Below are 20082 nucleotides of genomic sequence, written 5' to 3'. Positions count from 1 at the left end.
TTTACGTATAATCGGAGGGTTCAAGCTTCGTGAATTTTATAATATATATAGAACTTTTAAATTCCTCTTGTGGCATAGTGGCGAGCACATGCCCTCTATCAAACGCAAGTTTTAAATCATTTTGTTAGTTTTTTAAATACTCTTTGAGTATATTTTGTCTAACTTTTTAAACACACCTACGTAAAACTTACCTAATTTGTCAATTTTTAAAAAAGAAAGAAAAAGGTGGGATGATTAAAAGTAAACCCAAATTTTCTAAAACTAATTTTTTTCTTAAACACTTTTAAATCTCGATACATTTATTGTCTCTTTAATCTAATTGTTGTTGGTAATTTTAAGACTTGTTTTTATTTTCAATTTATATGTTGTCATTACATATATGTAATATATTTACTATAAATTATTGTACGGATATCTTTTACTATTCTCTCTAAATCATCAAATTTTTTAGATCCGATTGTTTTTATTTTATATAATTGTTAATTTAAATTTTGCGTTTTACAGCCCACAATTTTAGTGGTTCAGAGCTGTCTCATCTCAAAATTTTATTTATTTTTTTGAATTTTGCAGGCTAAATGAATGACATTTTGAAGATTAATTATCTAATAATTAATATATAATATAAATTCATGAAAATATTTTTAGGTTTTTAGTAAATTATTTCTTAAAATTAATTGCATAAAAATATAATTCTTATAAAAAATTTATATTTATTATTTGCTAATTTTGTAAACTATTTCTACTAAAATTCAAATGAATCCTCCCAAAATGCTAGATCCACCATTAAGATTGACCACAGTTAAATTGACTATATTTAAATAACATATTCACTAACAAATTTGATTTAAATTTGATGTTAACTATTAAAAAAATATTATCCCTATACTTCGAGACATGTTTTATTTTAGTTCCTATATTTTGGTTTAAGATTAGTTTATAACATATAACATTCTCATCTAAAAATTTAGTAAATATATTCACATCTCGATTTTTCTTAAATAATAACTCACTTTTGCTAAAAACAAATTGGTCTATAGAATAAATTTTAAAGTACAAGTATTAAAACAATGTCTTAACCATTATTAAATTACTAGTATCATAATATTGATGAAAATTAGAATTCAATTCGAACTAGTTTTACTAAAATGGAACTCAAAAGATTTAAGCTTAAATAAGAAAGGTAGAATGTCAAAAATCAACCGTTGGGACATTAATTAATTTTTTATTTTTATTTTTCTAGTTCAATAATGACCTAACAAGGAATAATCTTATAGATACTAAGTGTCTTATCTATTTGAGCTATGCTCGACAGGTAGGATATATATATATATATATATATATATATATATATATATATATTTTTTTTTAGAACAACACGTGGGGGTGAGGTGCTCGACGGGTAAGATATTAATTATTCAAAACACTTCTAAATTTTGATATTAGTCTAAATCATAACCTTTTCACAAGGTTGAAATCATACCTTTTTGTTTAAAGTATCATTATATAGGTCCATACTGATCTCATGACTAAATTCGATAGCTCATTACTTTCTTACTTTCTAATGTGGTTTATTTTTAATGGCTCAAAATATAAGTGAGATCTACTTATCTACCTACCTGCAATATCAATTGACGAATCCAAATAAGTCAGAAAAATACTCAATACTATCGTAGTATATTCGCTAATATCCAGCCAATAATTAATAACTATGACCTTAGTTGATAATTATTTTATTTTTAATTTTAAAATAAATTTAATGTCAAAAATAAAAAATAAAAAAATAAGTTTGTAAACACAATTTTCACTCTATTTCTTTAATTTGTTATCTATTTTCTAAATCTAAACCAAAATTTAAAAACTAAAAACAGTTATTTACCAAAAAAAAAAAAAAATTATCAAACGGAGTCTATTATTTTGGTGCATAAAAAACTTTCCAACAAATCACAAAGGTAGGCAAGTTATCCTTTTCCCGTCACGTTTTGCAATTGCAAGTAGAACCACATGAATTTGCGATATTATTTACTCGTGGAATCCATTTCAACTATAAAAATTTAGTCCAAATCAACCTGAAATAAAGAGAGATATTTCATAACTTTCTTTCATTTTGAGTTCGGGTGGAGATTCGAACATCTAACCTTTAAGATAAATGTATAATGTCTTTGCAGAGATTCCAAATTAATCCATCCGATAAATATCTCTGAAACAATCTCAAAGCTGCAGCAGGTCAAATAAAATTTAGATCTTCATTAACACTGAAAATATTTTACAGATTCGATTTCATACAAACTGAAAGATATTTACATTTATGTCCAGCTGAAGGGGAAGAAAGACCATCTTTGTTTTCTTATTTTTCTCCCAATCCTGTAATTTCTCACATGTTTACCTTTCAGATAAATGACTATGCAATGCATGTATGTTTCTACACAACAAAAATAATGGACACTGTTGAGTAAAATGTTCTATTTACAAAAATACTTGACTTGAAAACATAATATATACCTATGAGTCCAAATTCCAATGAAAATTTGGAACTTTTGTGAACCCCTTGACAGATTATAGATTTATCAACACACAGAATGCCAGGATGATGGTCCTATCTACCCAGAAAACGTAACTTTAATTCTGCTTTATAAGTCCAAATACCTGTTATGTCTCTCACAGTTGCCACCATTTACGATTTTCCATTCTCTTAGCCAGTTCCTTGGCCAGATCTGCAAAGTTTTCAGCTCCATTCTTCAGTTCCTCAGTTCGTTCGCTGAGTTTCTGGTGTCAATTGAACAAGAAAAGTAAGAGGCTGCATTGATTGTGTGACATTATTCAAAAGCTTACAGATATTATTGTTTTTCAGAATGTTGACGACATCATTTAGTTTTTTGAAGCTTCATTTTGTTTTTAGTTCTTGGTAATCGTAATCTGGCTGTTTTTTTTAGTATAACATGGGGGTGGGGATCAAACTCACAGCCTCTCGGTTGGAGATATATGCCAATTACCGCTGAGTTATGCTCACTTTGGCGTAATCTAGCTGTTTTTTAAAAGTAAAATTAAAAATCATTTGCTAAACTTACTCTGCATTTTCCCCCCGATGATTCATATGATATGTTGAAAGCCCAGGATTCCACACTAACTGAATAGCAGTTACTATTTCATATATGGTTTTGATTATTCAAATACTGGATTATAAATTACAGAAATAGGAGCAGAAATAACAAAGGAAAGTATAGATATGATTTTTTTAATTTCAATGGTTGTGGTGATCCTAACGTAGAGAATAATCATGGAGCAAATGCAGCAGTTTGCTTTAAGGAGCTAAATGTCTTGAAGTTGAGGTAACAGCCCCCCACTACTGCTTTTACTCCTTTCGATTAAGCCCGTAGGCAATACAAAGCAAGAACAACGAGCCCGTAGACACAAAACAGACCCACCAATCCGAGAGGGTGGGTAATCTCTCCCTACAAACAAAAGCTGCAAAAGCACAAAAGTCTAGAATGATCCCCTCATCCCAACATTCCCCTGCCAACATTCCCCTGGCCTTATAGGTGACGGCCCTTTCCCTTACATGTTCCCACTGGTCCCCACTTCTCTCTCTTGGCCGTTAGGGCCCTCTCCCCCTACAATTACCCCTTTGACCTTTCTATGGTAAGTCTTTATAATTGGGGGCGTAACAGTTAAGCTTTAATATTTTCCTATTTAAAAGTTCATAGCAAACGCTCCCAAGGACCCGCCCTGTAGGCAAGGACTGGAGACTCTCGATCACACTGATTTAGAGGTCCCAAGTGAACTTAATACCAAAAAGTCTTTGATATCTCTAGGATTCGAGCCTTGGAGCCGGTGCGTATAGAGGACAAAGGTCCGAGTCCCAGGTTATTAAAAAAAAAAAATAGTTCACAACAAACAGTTAATAATCGATTTGATTCAACAGCGTTTCATGACATTCATATCTCATAAGCAACCAAAACCAATTATGTGCATTGAAAGATGTAAAAATAGGATAAGGCATTAATTGGAAAGCATACCTCAAGCTTCTGCTGGCGTTCTAATAGCTTATTCCTTGCTTCTTCAGCTGCAGCAGAAGCATCCTGGAAAGTGGAAAGACTTCAGCAGTCAGAGATCATTCATCAAAGAAAGGTGAATAACATTTTTAAATCATAAAAAATTATACCCCAACTTTTCTGTATTTGGCCTTAATTTCTTCTGCTGTTCTCATTTTAGGTTTTGAGTCAGTACTTGCACCTTCAAATAAACTTTCCTTCTCCGACTTCTTGCCTTCAATGTCAAAATATGAGTATAAAAATGTGATAGAAGTCAAGAAACTACCAGCAGATTGAGAGTAATAATACCTTCCTTTTCGTTCTTAATTGGCTTCGGTGAAATTGGCAAAACTACAACAGGTTCATCAATGTTAATGTCATCTGCGTCGGAAAGCAATGAAGATTCAGAAAGAGAGTGGAAGGGTACTGAAGGAATACAGTAAAAGCACGAGGAGAGAACCTATATCAAGCTCGATAACATCTTGCTCATCAGTCATGCCTTTGGAGGGCTTTAAGAATGGAGGATATGAAAACAAGCTCTCCAGATGATAATCATCCAGTTTACAAAGGCCAAGAGGGTCCACATGGTTTTCAACTCTACCACCCCTAAAGCCCTTAATAACACTATCTAAAATTCCAGAAGCAGCAACATCCTTTGACAGTAGAAGAAAGACAGCAATAAAACTTCCAGATAGAATAATTTTAAAAAACATTGAAAAGAGAGCCTGAAGGTATAGCAATATTACCTGTTGTTTGTTCTGGCTTGGATGATAGTTATCCGAGGCCTCTGTAGCAGCTGCAAGGACTTTATCGTGGAGGCAAGGCAAAGACTCAGGAATTCTAAAAAATGTAGAAAATCATGTCAGATTGATGATGGTACCTCATCCATGAATTTATAGATTAGAATATTGTAAGTAAGAAGACACACTAACCCCCTCACAACACAAACACACACATAATATAAGATTGTGAGAAAGACCTGAAAACATTTTCGTAGATCAATAGAGAAACAACTGCAAACTCAGTCCCATTTAACTGTAAAATCAAATCATTAGAGTAAGAAAATTACAATGCAAATTAGTGCTCAAACTGAATTGCATAGTCATGATCATCATGGTTTGATTTGATAGTTTATCCAGAACAAAGTGACCAAAAATGCCGACAAATCATGTGTGATGCCTCTGAGGTATCATAGGTAAGAAGATTGAGAAAACCCAAATAAATGCAGGGCAAGAAAAATGTATGTTTGGAGCTAAATACAGTTTTAATTTTTCTAAAAATCATTTTTCCTATTTCTTTCTTTATTTCTTTTTCTTAGACTTCTTCCATGTTTATCTTTACAATTAAAACATGAACTTTTGTTTGAATACTAGTCTGTAAATTTTTTGAGCTTTTCCGAAGTTGAAAACAACAAAAAGTATAAATACTTGTTTGACACCAATTTTGTATTCATCTATACTCAAAACTCATTTATATTTTTCTTTTTTTTTTCTTTTGATATCCGTGTGTCCGGGCCAGCTTATGCGCACCTCGACTATTCACGGGCCAACCGCCTGACCCTACTATATTTGGTTGACAAGGAAACTCGTAGGATATTAAATTCTAGGTAACCAAGGAAACTCGTAGGATATTAAATTCTAGGTAGGTGGCCACCATGGTTTGAACTCATTTCCTTTAAGTCATTTGCTATTTCCATTGGCCTTCATTGACCACTTGAGTCATCCCATAATGGTTCTCATTTATATTTTTCTAAGGTAGCATTCCTTTAGACCCAAAATAATGTTCACGTATTATAGAAATTTCTAGATGCAATTTCATCTTAGCTGACTACCATCCACTGCTACCAACCGTTAAGAGTCAATCTAGTACAAGATCCACCCCTACCTTATTTAATGGAGTTTAAGTTTGGATTTGTTTAGCCTACTCGATAAAAAATATGTTAAAAGTTATGAACATCTTATCCTACCCTATCAGAAGGGCTCCTTGGTAAGTATTTCCAATGTTCATCTATTCTGTAGAAACTAAGGTTTCAGAGAACCCGATTATCCTTATTCTCATTAATGAAGTTTATATATATAGATATAGAAAAATATACAAGGTTGACCTAATCCTATAAGGAGAAGGTAAAGGACTAAGGACAAATTAATATTAATACAAGAATATAAAATATACTAATATCTATACTCTAACACTCCCCTTTAAGTTGGTGCATATATATTAATCATGCCCAACTTGTTAGACAAATAATCTATTCTGCTCCATTCAACTTGTGTTCCGTGATTTTTGATATCATTGGGATCACCTCAGAAGTTAGGATTGATTTCTTATCAGCCATAACAAACAAACGAACTTATTTGAACAAAATGACAGAACCAGACCAAACCAAATCTGAAGGAGGAAAGGGAATCGAACCAAACCAATTGAACAGAGCCAAGTGAACCAAACCAATTGAACTGAAACAAACGAACCGGACCAAAACCGGTATAAATCAAACCAAACCAAACCGAAATGTGATGAACCAGATCGAACCGAACCTGAACCGGATGAACCAAACCACTTGAAACCAAACCGATTGAATTGGATCGCTTGAATCAGATCAGGTGTTTTCTGAAACCAGAAACCCTAAGTGCTACCCTACGACAACCAGAGGGGCGAAGGCGATTGGTGGTGACAGAAGCGCACAGTGACTGGCTACGACGAAGGTGCAAAGGACGACGAGACGAAACCCACGAATAGCAATTGGAAAACAGCAACGCTGGCGAATCAGCAAACGGCAGCGGTGGTCGGCGGTGACGGCGGTAGTAGTGAGTTGAGTTGGATAGCAATGAACAAAACCCTAAGGGACAAGACCCTAATGGGCACAAAACCCTAATGGGCACAAAACCCTAATGGACATCAAAAATTTTAAAAGAAACCTAGAGCTCTCTGATACCATGTAGAAACTAAGGTTTCAAACAACCCGATTATCCTTATTCTCATTACTGAAGTCTATATATATAGACAAATATACAAGGTTGACGTAATCCTATAACGAGAAAGTAAAGGACAAAGGACAAATTAATATTAATACAAGAATATAAAATAGACTAATATCTATACTCTAACATATTTCATAGATTGTACAGGTGTGAAGATACCATATAGGTGAGGCTAATGGAGCTGTTTGGCAGGCCATCTGAAAGTAGCATGTGTTAAATATTTTAAACTATAAGTTTGGTTCACCTACCTTCATTAATTATGCTTAATGTTATGTTTCGATTGGCGTGGCCATTCACAGTTTTCCAATCTATACATTTTTCAACAGTTAATAAAATATCTCAACTAAAATTATTTTCTAGTTCCTCAAATTTATTTTCTAGTTCCCAAATTAAGAGTTCTTATAAAAAAAAAGTTCCTAAATTAAGAGAGAAAATTGTCTCGAACGAGAGCGAGAAGATACATGGAGAAATGTTATGAGATGAAAAAGTCAGTACAGAGTAAAAACCTATGTTCAGAAAACGTACTGAAACATGCATAAAGAGAATGAGCATGAGAGAGAATGGTGAGAGAAAATTAGCATAATGAAAGTAATATGATAAAGTGTGAATAAAAAAAAATAGTAGAGTTAGGTGAACTGAAAAGTGTGTGTAGACAGGGATTTGTGAGAGAGTAGAAAAGAAGACATGTTAGAAAGAGTAAGTAATGAGAGTAACGTTACATAAAAGAGGTGAGGTCGTGAAGAATAAGATCTCTATTTGTAATATTAACTGAGATAAAATATTTCCACAAGAAAATCAGGGAGAGAGTACCAGCATGATTTGCCCATCATCAGAAGAACAGATTGTTTTGTCCATGTTTGTCTTGAAGTTCCACCGTAGAATTGACGTCAGGGAACTTTCCCACAACACTTGCTCAAGATTTTGGAAGGATCTGTTCAGAGATGGAAGCCAACTAACTATTAATACCACCAGAGTATCATTGCTTAAGGCAAATCACGGAGTATGCATGGTATATATAAAAGTAAATGGGTATTCCTACAATATATATCATTTGGTTTGACAGACAGATTGTTATTTATTCTTTAAGGATGTATGGGTTGAAAACAAAGTACAGAAACTGTTTTCAGTTTGAAAAATTGGAAACAACTTCTACAGCCACAAAACTCTTTGGCAGGTTGTTTTTTAACTAAATATTTTTCATTCTTCAGAGGGGAAAAAAAGAAGCAATTAATAACCTGAACAATATTTTGTATTTCAATGACTTTCTTTTCATTATTTGAAGGAACTATACGATTGGTAAAGCAAAACAGAGTGGGAAAATCTCCTAGCCGATGGAGTTATATAAAGGCTCCAAATCCCAATTGGCACAAATGGAAGATATGAAATAATCACGAAAAGATTTAGACAAGGAATCCGAGAAAATGTCCAAGAAATAAAAGGAAAAAAGAGTAAGCCGCCAAAATTTTGCCTGATGTCTTCCTAAAGTTCAAAGAATCTCTTATTGAGCAAGCTCAAGCCAAAACAACCATAAAAGTATTTGCCTTCACTTCACACTGTCTTATTCACTCACTGTGACTAATTTGTGGAGAAAGATCTTGTGAGAGTCCTATTAGGAGTATAGGGGAATATTATTAGTTTGTTAGTATGAAGGGCAGTATGGTAATTAGCATGGGAATTAGTTAGGAGTAAGATGGATATAAACAAGATAGTAGGGGAGAAGAAAAATATCTTGGAGAATAGTATATGGTGAGGAACTTGAGAGAGTTCTTGGGAGAGAGATAGCCCTCTCGAAAGACTATTGATATTATAATTTCTCTTTGATATTGCAATATAGTTACTTAGTTTCGTTTAGTATATCTGGATACCTAACATATCTCAGGCAATTTCTGTTCTCTACCACCTAGGCATAAAGGTCAAATGAATACCCTGCACTTGTCTGGAATTTTGGCTCTCCATAATTTGAGATATAGAGTCCAACCCAACTAGCTACTGAAAAAGGTACTTCACTGTCTATAAATAACATAAGGCGTCATCTCCCAAATTTGAAAATCTAGGAAAGAGAAGATCTAAAAATTCCCCATAAGAGAGCTTAGAAAGCCCACTTTTTGAACCTCTAACTTTCAAGGATCTTATAAAATTAAGCATCCAGTACCATTTGAAGAGTTCCAGACTTTCCTAATTGTATTTTCTTTTAATTTCTAAACGGTTGAAAAGCCTACAGGATCTGGAGACCAGACATTGAGGGCGTTCTCCTTCCCTACATCATTCACTGTCTTCCAATCCTACATAATGAAGTTAAGTTTGACAACCAATGCCACAGGCTTCCAGAAAATATTTGTATTTGAAATTGTTATTGACTAATCATCTGTATGCCATACATGTTTGCAATACAACTCTCTCCAGACTCGTAGGAACCTTCATAACCATTTAGAAAGAAGGGCTTGATTCCTATTCTTCATTTTGTTATACCAATCTTCCCATGAACAATAGAAGGGAAACTATTTTCCACTTTAATCGATGAATTCTTCCTCATAAAACTTTGTGAGCAACTTCCTACATTGTTCCTACGTTCACTATGTTTGGAGCAACTTGCCAAAGAGCTTTGAGACAAATCTCAGCTTTTCTAGAAATTCTAAGAGGTCGATAATCAACTCCTACAGGTACTTTCATGAAGGAAAAGCTAAGGCTTCGCTAAACTTTGTGAACAATGCCATGGTAGCTACCTGTGGAACCGATAAAACTTTTGAGGAAATCTCCATACATTTGTGACATTTGGGAGACTTTTGGATTTTCATTATACTATAGAGTTCTCAATGGTCTACTCTTCTTTTTATAGCTATGATATTCTTTAATCTTTGTCAATTGGCTATGGGTTTTCTCCTTTGTCAATTTTATTTAGAGAAAAATGGAAAAGTAAAATAAGACACAATTATTCCTATTTTTTTTAAACAAGAAGCAAACAATTATTCCTCTTAATAGCTTGCAAAATAATTGAATTTAGTTCTCAAAATTAAACTTTGTCAATAGTTTCTAAGCAAAACTCAAATATTGGTTCTTAAAAATTGGCACAGAAGATTGCACATTCAGAAACATCACCTGATCTCAATTGTACCATTTTGGTAAAGAACAACCAAGCCAGACACTTTACTGCCCTTCTTTAACATTGTAGTCCAACAACATGGTTTTGTAAGATTCACTTTCTGTAGAAACTTATTCTCACCCTAGAATTAGGACGCATAAAATATTAGCAAAAACATATTAGAAATGGAGGAAACGTGCTAAAAACGCCAAAAGACACCTCAATCATTGTCTTCAAGGAGTGCAGGTATAATGCAGTCTCACAGCAAAGCAAGATGAACAAGTTGGCAATTGTTGGTTCTAAAATTGCAATTCCACTTGAGGTCTCGGCTTCGGCATCTTTCAATGTACTTCCAGAGTGGGCATAGGCAGGTAAAGAATTGCTTTTTTCTTCACTTTTCTTCGGAGTGCTCTGTGAATGAGTTCCACTGGATACTTCAGGTGACAAGTAATCACCCTCTGAGCAAAAACTTAATGTGACTAAAACAGACCTAAAGATAGAAAAAGAAGAAAATGAAAGAAGCAGAGTTTTCATTTTTTTCTAATGAAATACATACCAATGATATACATGGATATTGCAGTCGACTCCTTTGCATATGTTGATTGGGAGCCGATGATTTCACCAGTAGTACTATCGAGGACAACTAAATCTGATTTCTTGGTCATTACGAGCACAATTCCCTCTCTGGAAGGATTAACAGTTTTAGCTACAGACTCCTTGGAACTAGCCTCCAATTCATTTGTATCTGAAAATGATTTGGTAGTCAGAGAGATGACTGGAGATCTTGAGTTGGATACATCATTTGTAAGATATAGCAGTGATAATGCATTAGTATCAATCACTGCAACCTGCATAAAAATGTAGGACTAAGGATTCAGAATGTATTATCCTCATATTACATGGCAAGAGCTCAAGAATACTTAGGGCAGCAGAATAGAAACAATAGTAAATCAATAAACTTCGACACTTCAATAAGTAAACATAATGTGCACAATAAACTCACCTGTCCACAGTCAAATCCGATAGCAAGTATGGCTCCAGAGCTCTTAAAACTTAGAGTACTGACAGAAGAATTTACTAGAGAAAATACAGCAGCACATTGGATCCCTTCTCCTTCGTGCATTTTATGAACTACAAGAAAGTTAGAAATAAATTAATATTACTGCTAGGGGTACAGTAGAAATATATTTGTCGTGCTACTTTTGCAGGAAATAAAGACAAAAGTTACTTAGAGAGCTGATTCTCTCCTGCTTACACTTGACAACCAACTGGCTGCCTTCACTCCCTCCCAGTCACATCTTTCATGCATACTCTTAGTAACAAACACTTCTTCTGTCTGTTTGCTGACAGCATTACAAAATGAACCAACAGCTCTTCTAACAAGAGCAACCCTTGCTCCCTCACCACAGCACCAATTATTCATCTCAAACTCTAAATAATAGGCTCATGAACTCTCCTCAAAAACGTAAAAAAAAAAAAATTGTAGGTTTTTGCTCCTATTGATACCCCTACCCAGTCTTCATCTTCTCCTCAGAGGCAACATGGAAGGAATTGTTGCTTCAAATGGAAGTTCTTCATTCCTATTAAGCCCTCCTAGTAAAGACTCCCCTGTTGCCTTGTCAACATGTTGACCCTTCTATTGGTTAATACCTCCATTTCAACAAAGGAAAATCAGATGAGGGGCAGATTCCTAACTCTACTGCTGAGCTGAGTTCTAGTTGGAGAATTGGTTGAGATGCTAAAGAGCAGACTGGGGTTTATATTGGATCCCTTAGCTACTTTAGGGATGATATGAAAAATTGGGTTTACCCCCACCTAGCTGCAAACGATGGACAACCTTCCCAATTCATTCCATTCCTAGGAAGTGGCCATAATATTTTTTTTTTCTTTTAATAGGAAACGAACTTTTCATTGATAAATGAAAAATTACAAAAGTGCTCAAAATATACAAACTCCCATAGGAGTGAAAAAATAAAACAAATAAACATAGGAACTGGCTAGGGACAAAAGCATCCCAAGAGGAACAATAGTGCTAATAGAATAATCTTTAAAAATAGTAGAAATGGAACACCAACAAGAAGCTTTGTACTGGGCTAGATCGAAACAGTCCAGCCAATCCCAATTCCTATCTTCAAAGATGCATTTGTTTCTTTCAAACCAAATTTCCGAAATGATATTTCTGGAGCCAACTTTTCGTTGCATTTGACTAAAAGGAGTATTGCTGTGCTTGTCAGGTTGTAACCTTAGAAAACCAAGTTCCCTACTTAAAATTCCATATATCTATGGTGTTTGCCAATGTTAGATTTCAAGGGACATGACTTGGAATTTGAGACTGACCAACATGGCATCCTACTTTTTGAGAATCTAACCAACTGAGGACATCATTTGACTTCCCATGTTATACCAAGTAGTTATAGTGGAAACTTGGTACTAGTATTCCATCCATGATACCCATCCAGCTCAAGTTTTGGCCTATCAAATGTAAAACATCGTAGATATATCTCCAAACACAAGTTGATTGCCTTTGACTGGTCCTCCACTCAGGGTTGATATGTCAGATATATTTAAGAACTGATATTTGAAATTTGAACTCCACAGACCCTATTTAATTGGGTAGACTTAGTATGCCAGATAGCCTCCTTACAGATCTCCTCAATGGATATTCTTTTCAAAGCTCAAGTTTTATCTAGTCCTTAGTCATTTTCTTCTAATCCACAGAACCTTAGAAGTTTATGAAAATTATCCCGTAAACACTTATGACTGCTTTATGCATCTCCGTACATAAGGATATCATTGAAGGTAACTCTAGCAAAATAAATTACTGATAGAAACCCGAACTCTTAACGATATTGAAATATAACAAGATATAAGAACTACAAATACCTACAAGTAATTCGAGGTACTTGGACCCTCCCCCCAAAACCATAGTCATTAATTGCCTACCTTCCCCTTACCTTATTTATAACCAAACTCCCTAACCCAATTACTAATATACCCTAATAATATCTCCAACCTATCCTAATAGCAATCCTATCAATTACTTATCAATAGAGAAAAAATTATTAACAAGGACATACCTTCATTTTTAGTCTCTGTCACAAAGTGAAAACTTTCCGCTTCCAAGCTCCCAACTAGTTTATAAAGACGAACCTACAAACTTCCAAATATGAATATAGCCACCTGATTATTTATTTCAACTCTCTTGAAATAAGGGGGCTTAAGAGAATAAATGACATTACCAGACCACATTCATTGCCCACTGCTATGGTTAGAGTGACGGAACAAAAGTCCAAAGCTGATATTGATGCACTTAAACCAGAAATATTTAAACCTATTACCTGTAAAAGATACAATCATATTCAGATATGCTCTATTGATGGAACTCATGAGTTTGCTCATGACCTAGCATAAACAAAAGAGCTTATCTGCATAATAGAATTGAAACTTCCAAGAAAACATAAGCACGAGGTACAAACCTCTGGCTCTAAATAGAGAATAAGTGAGAAGGATGGATACGTTGCATCCCATATCCGAATGGAGCCATCTTGGTAACCAGCTATATAAACTCTCTCAACCTGATAGTCTCCAGCATCACGGAGTAGACATGGTATACCACCAGTCAAAGGCCAAATTGTATCCCCTGTAACCTGAGTATGAGGTGTTGTAGGTGTGAAAATCTAAAGGGAAAAAGAATTTTGTATCACACTGACATGCCACAAGGATTTGCAGTTGATACGACTGGAAAAACTCAAACCATATTATTCAGTTCAAGTTCAAGAAATAAAAAATTTATTTAACTGTAGATTATACTCTTACACTACTAAATTAGGTTGATTTATCATATAAAGGATGGAGTACCTCATCTAGAGCCTTGAAGACCTTGCCCTCCGTGTATAAGGAACCTAACTTTGCCACAGTCACACGTGGTTCAATATTGGGTATTACCATAGGATATTGCATTGCAGAATCAGAGGATATTTTCTCCTGCTGAGACATTGAGCCTGACAAATAAGCATTATCATAAGCATGTAACTGTCCTGGATTTGCCAGTACAAATAAGGAAGTGCCTCTCTTCGTTTCACCAACATTAGGTGATAAAACCATATCCGCAAAAGAACCATTGAGTGTAAGGTCAACACGTCCTAGGCATTTCAAGCTTTTTATTCCAGAAGACCAATCAAGGCTTAGGATCTGTAACAAGAGAACATTCAAATTCTGAATCTGAAGCAATACATAGTGACAAAACAAAGTGAAGATAACAAAGCATGTAAGGGTTAATGAAGAAACAAATTATGATTTTACATTATATTGATTATACATCCCAAGTTAGTGAAGACCTGGAGAATATGTTCGTTTTATTTTACATACTATAGAAGCACTTATTAATGCAGAAGCTTTTAGAGTGCCCAAAAGTTTTGTGTCACAGTGCCCCAACAAGTGATCATGGGGCTTTACTATTTCCAACGCATCACATTTGTCCAAATTCCCATCAACAAAATAGATACCAGTTACTCTAAACATACAGACAACATATACACAATTTCAATCATAGCAAGTCACATTATACAAACACAAGCTTATAATACACATTGAAAGATGACTAAGTTACTCATGCATTTATTTTAACAGAACTATGCCTGCAGTTGTCTTCTTTACAATTTTATATGTAATGTAGTCAGGCTTTTCCTTTCTTATACAAAATTAATAATTGGAATAAATAATAAGATTGGGACAACAAGAAAGGGCTGGACGAGAAGTCTCTAAAATAAAGCTTTGTAAATTATCTTCAAAAAGCTAATGATTTTCGGTTATATAGGCTTGAAGCATCTTCTTTTTCCAGCTTATGTTTAAATCACATATTAAAAAAGGAAATTATGCAACTAATGGGAAGGTAGAAAGGCTAAAATATAGTTCACATCATACGGTAAGAACTTCTGGAGATCCAATTTCATCACCCCCATATACAAAAAGCATCCCCCTGTGATTTTGCAATTCACTTGGAGACCAACGCAAAATGATAACAGGTAGTCTTCTACTGCCTGATGATAACTGCAGCTTGACAACATTATTACGAGATTGATTTACTTGCTGGTCTTTGGAAGAGGTAACATTTGAAAAATTCCAAAACAAGATATCTCCATCAACGTAGCCAACAGCAAGGATTGACCCATCACTAGTAACCCAACAAATGGAGCTTATTTCTTTATCCAATTCAAGGTCTGATGCATCTGTTGGAAATTCATTCCTTTTATCTGTTGAGTGATTAGTCGTGTTACTGTCTGTCAATTCAAGGTCCTTATGACCTCTAACTAAAACAGCTCGGTCTTCAGAAGCATCCCAGAGAACAAGCAAGCCATTCTCATAAGCAATCAGCACTCTGTAAAAGATGACATGCTATTAATCTTACATAGAACAAAATTAAAATTTAACAACACAGTAATAAAATCATCAAATGTGCATTGAGCCAAGTTATCTTCATAAAAGTTAAAAATTTATCAGGTCTTCCAATATGAGTGCATATATTAACAATGTAAGAGGAAGGTATACAAATATTTAGCATGATCATGAATGGACTCATTGTACATGGTCATTGCATACTAGATTACCAACAAATCACAGAGAAGGGAAAAGGCAAGCAATGTCAATAGATAGAAAAGTGGAAGAAATCTAAAATGTATCAGAAAGTGTACTGTTCAATTAATTGTAACATACAAGGTCACAATCAAAGTATACAGTTTATTGCCCAAGTGCTTCTAAGCACTAAGTGACTGTTACAGTTTTCAGACCATGAGTATCTTCACAAAATCATCTTATATTCATCTAACAGCCCAACAAATTAGTTCATTGTACAAATAAAGAAAGTAGTGTGGGTTAAGGCGCGATGCTTAAAACAGGGAACAAGAGGCAAGTTAAAATAATTTCTTGCCTATTTCCATGAGAACAAGGTTGAAGGAGAACTCCAACTGCAAAAGTTTGATCAGGTAGTTCCACCCCAGTTACATCTGAAAAATTAAACATATAATACATATTAGTATTAATGTATGATCTATAAATGTAGAGCTAACTTATAATATCAAAGTAAATTGACGGCCTCCTGTACAATACAAAAAAGGAAGGGGGGGTGGGGGGTGGCGGTGGAAAGGTATTTGAAGGATAAATATGAATTATTTTGATTGGCTCAGAGCTTAGAAGTCATTTCCTCTAAAATGCACACGTATGAGATGGTTCAATAACTGTTGTGGCTGACAGTGTTAAGTAATCTATTCCTGGTGAAATTTTTTTATACTAAAAAGGAAGTCTTAGACTATGTTAGACGTGCCCATTAAGCATTTAGTAAATAAGTTTACTTGCATTGTTAAGAATTTTTTCACAGCCTAATTTATTTAATGCAAGTGAATTGACCAGGTGAAAACAAATGTTACTTCACTGAACTTGCAAATGATGCGTAACTACATTCTATTATGATTGGTTCATTCGTAAAGCTAATAAGATGAGATGTGGAATTATCATATAAAAGATAACAGCATAACTACTATTGTAAAGCACATAAAAGGGCACAAATGATAAAGCAAAATATCAAAGATGAGAAATGATTCCACGAATCATTCATTACACTTTCTCTCTCTTTTACATATCTACCCTCTTTAGTCCAGACAACTATGGTTGGAACTACACATCCACATAACGTAGACAAGACAAAATCACATTAGATTTCAATTCATAAATGGAGATGGCTCTAATCCACATAAAAAGAAAGTATTACCAGATATGACATTTGCAGTAATATAATAGGGTAATTGTCTGATTTTTCTTTCTTCAGAATCAAACCTTAAGACAGCCACCATAGCATATTCACTTCCCACGTACCTGAATATAATGAAAGATTGCTGTTTTCAATTATTTTCAATTAACAGATTATAAACAAGATAAACAATAATATTTTTTAAATTAAAAAATGACAATAATTTATGCTGGTATTGTACATGTAACAGGTTCCGTATAGTACAGAGAAGGCAGTTATATTGGACCCCCATTGTAGAGTAGAAGCTAAATGTCTATGCTCCAGATCCCAAACCTATCATTATTAAAGACATATGAAACGAATTAGTAGCTAATGGAGAAGAAACTAGAGGAAAAAAGGAATGGGAGAAATGAAACAAGCTTAGACAATTATAATACAGAAGCCCAATGCCTATTTCTGGTGGTACTATTTGGGTAACTGATAAATATTTAATAGTGTGAAGAGTCTACCTGGATTTCATTATCATTTGATATGCTCACTAGAAAACCTTGATTGTGTAAGAACTGTGACAAAGTACAAAAGAAAACAATAAAATATCATGATGTCAGAATATAAGCTAAGCAATAGATATGAGCTTTTCTCCAAACTGCACATGGTAATTGCAAAATATCAAGAGATATTTTTGTATGCTAAATTTAATTTAAATTATCAATAACATGACTCTGGGTAGGCAACTCCTTAGGAGCTGATGTACAAAACATGAGAATTCAAAAGCAAATATGAACTAAAGCAATCCGTGAGTAGGGTGGATCACAAGTGCAAGAAAGGGAGCACCAACCATACAAGAAGCTTACAGGCCAACATGCATGCATTCACTCCCTCAAATAAACATACTATGTCATCCAAGCATTGAAATTCCTTTAAGGTTTCGCACACCATGAATGACATGAAAGACATACAAAACTAAGAAGAAAGGAAGGAAGTTCAGGTTGGAGATAATGCTTAATGTGGTAGGAAGAGGGGAAAGGAAAGAATTTCATTTTTCTAAATCATAATTAGAGACCTCCAAATTTTTAAATGGCAATGGTTTAGGCGAAGTAAAAATTGCTTCAATCTTGTCACCACCAAGCACTTTTATTCGACCATCCCTGCAGCAAGAAGAACGTACAAATACAACATTAAAACTAGAAAGTTAAAATTGATCATATTTCCATCTAGATGACAATGGTTTGAATTCAATACCACTCTACTAGGCAAATGTTAAAACAATGAACCATACATCACTTCAAACCACTTTTCCACTCGTTAAAAGTTCAACAAATTGGAATTATCATAATCTTAAAGTTGTTAAGCAAGTTGAAGATGTAAGTCCTTTTCCTTCTCCAAATATATTATCCACAATAGTTTGCAAGTGGATCAATGATAATGGAATACAATTTCCTTGAAACACTTAAAGAAATAGTAGAGAAAATTATAAAGTATCGAAACACTCAAGAATTGTATTACTAGGCAGATTTCTTTTCAGCAGAACAATATCCATGATATCCATAAGCAAATATAAGATAATCTAATCAATTTAAAGTGAACCAAAGATATGGGAACTGAACACAGGAAGAAAATAAATAACTTTCAAATCAGTAACCAATAATTAACGACAAATAATCTCCCAAAAGGCAGCAAGCTAACTTACAGTGTTCCTACTGCTAAAAGACTTTGTATGGGGTCAAAAGCAAGAATTGATGCCGTAGGCGGGATCCCATAGTGAAGAGTGACACGTGGGTCCAAATCAGTTGCAATCAGTACTCCCTTCTGTGCAGTCGGCCATCAAAGAGCATTATGTTACTCCGTTCATGATTAAAAATCAATAAATTTGTACATGTACAAGAAAGTAAGTAATATTAAGGCTTCATTGATTAGTGAAGATACACATATACTCAAAAAGTGAACTTGTCCATTCCCCAGTTCATTAAACGCCGCCAAATATAGTATCTATAAGTTATTATTTTGGATAGTGGTACGGAACAAGATTAACGCAATTGGATAAATCAGAATATAGCTCAAAAACCATATGGTAGGCACGTGAGAAAGAAGCAATTTCTATTGAGCTCGAAAGCACAAATTAATTTATCATTTCACCCAAAATTGAATTCATGGATAATCATCAACGAGCTAAAAAGAAAAGAAATCCGAATATGCATATGCATATGCTTCTGGAAACAAATATAAGGAAAGCAATTTTTGGAAAAGGCGAGGAACATCCAAATTACTACCTGAGCAGAAGTCGACGACGATGGAGATTGCGGATTCTCAGGTTTGTGAAAGAATTTGGAAAACATGGCGGATTAACCAAAACAGGAGCTGCGCTGCGTCCTCTGTTAATATTGTGCGAAATGTAACTCGAGTGTTGTTTCTCCTCCGATGACGCACCAGGCGAAGAAATTTTCTCAGGAAAACAATGGAATTGGATGGCGATGCGACAGCAGGGGGCTCCTTGGGGATCGTTGGATGGACGCCATTTTTGCAAAAACCATTAACGAAGCTTTGCTTGATCTCCCGGCAAAAAAAATGTAGGGACCCACAGAACCACAGCCGTCTGAAATCTTAATTGCCCGGTCCACGTCCCACCCTTTGAAGTTTGAACAAATTAAAAAGAAAAAAAAATGGAGAATATTAATTTTTACTTAGTCACGTAATAACATAATGTATTTTAAATTTTTAAAAGACTAAATATTTACTATGGATTTTTCTTTTGTTTTTCTATTTTATTATTATTATTATTATTATTATTATATATATATATATTTTACAATAGCATGTTTTTTTTTAATTTAGTACCTATTGTTTAAAAAGTTTTGATTTAGATTTTAGATTCTAATATTTTCCGCAAAAGTGAGCATAGTTCAGGGTAATTGACATATATCTCCAAACAAGAGTTTATAAGTGATATGTGTGGAATTTAAGATGGGGAGAATTTCTAAATTTTTTCTCTCTTTCAGGTAACTTCACATCATCAACCAATTTTAACATTCATGGTTTTTTCTATAACATTTTTCTTCTCTCAAGTTATATGTTATCCATGCTCATTCTTCTCTTAAGAGTTTTTTTTTTATAGGCTTTTTATTTAGGGTTTTAGTTGAGTTTATAAATGGAGCCATTTTGTTAATACACCAAGTTAAAATGACCAAACATCTATTCTTAAAAAAAAAAAAAAAAAACCTCTATATATGAGCTATATTTATTGTAAATTTTGTATTT

General features: G+C 34.1%; 1 protein-coding gene across 6 annotated transcripts; it reads right to left on the bottom strand.

Moving 5' to 3' along the window:
• Positions 1–1994: 1994 nt before the first annotated feature.
• LOC111015892 (transducin family protein / WD-40 repeat family protein) lies at positions 1995–19433 on the bottom strand. 6 transcript variants are annotated; one of them, XR_002602089.2, is made up of 26 exons: positions 19098–19433; positions 18518–18636; positions 17891–17975; positions 17337–17390; positions 17069–17160; positions 16849–16952; positions 16012–16087; positions 15009–15462; positions 13944–14276; positions 13562–13732; positions 13325–13423; positions 13163–13235; positions 11089–11216; positions 10642–10933; positions 10305–10543; positions 10103–10227; positions 7817–7937; positions 5008–5063; positions 4775–4868; positions 4489–4681; positions 4338–4409; positions 4160–4263; positions 4014–4076; positions 2644–2763; positions 2302–2361; positions 1995–2214 (listed from the first exon to the last, which is right to left on the bottom strand). XR_002602089.2 is itself a non-coding variant. In XM_088117483.1 (25 exons), the coding sequence occupies exons 1-24, from the start codon at positions 19161–19163 to the stop codon at positions 2656–2658; spliced, it is 3321 nt and encodes a 1106-aa protein (XP_087973609.1). In that variant the 5' UTR covers positions 19164–19433; the 3' UTR covers positions 1995–2214; positions 2644–2655. The 6 variants fall into 6 exon arrangements, 4 of the variants coding, with proteins under 4 accessions (XP_087973609.1, XP_022146762.1, XP_022146761.1 ...); XR_015787200.1 differs by having other exon boundaries at positions 2302–2763; XM_088117483.1 differs by lacking the exon at positions 2302–2361.
• Between the last annotated feature and the right edge of the window lie 649 nt (positions 19434–20082).

The sequence above is a fragment of the Momordica charantia genome, assembly GCF_013281855.1.
Source record: "Momordica charantia cultivar OHB3-1 chromosome 9 unlocalized genomic scaffold, Mcharantia_2.0 BLBB01000009.1, whole genome shotgun sequence".
Lineage (NCBI taxonomy): Eukaryota > Viridiplantae > Streptophyta > Magnoliopsida > Cucurbitales > Cucurbitaceae > Momordica > Momordica charantia.
This window is presented reverse-complemented; position numbering and strand designations above follow the sequence as displayed.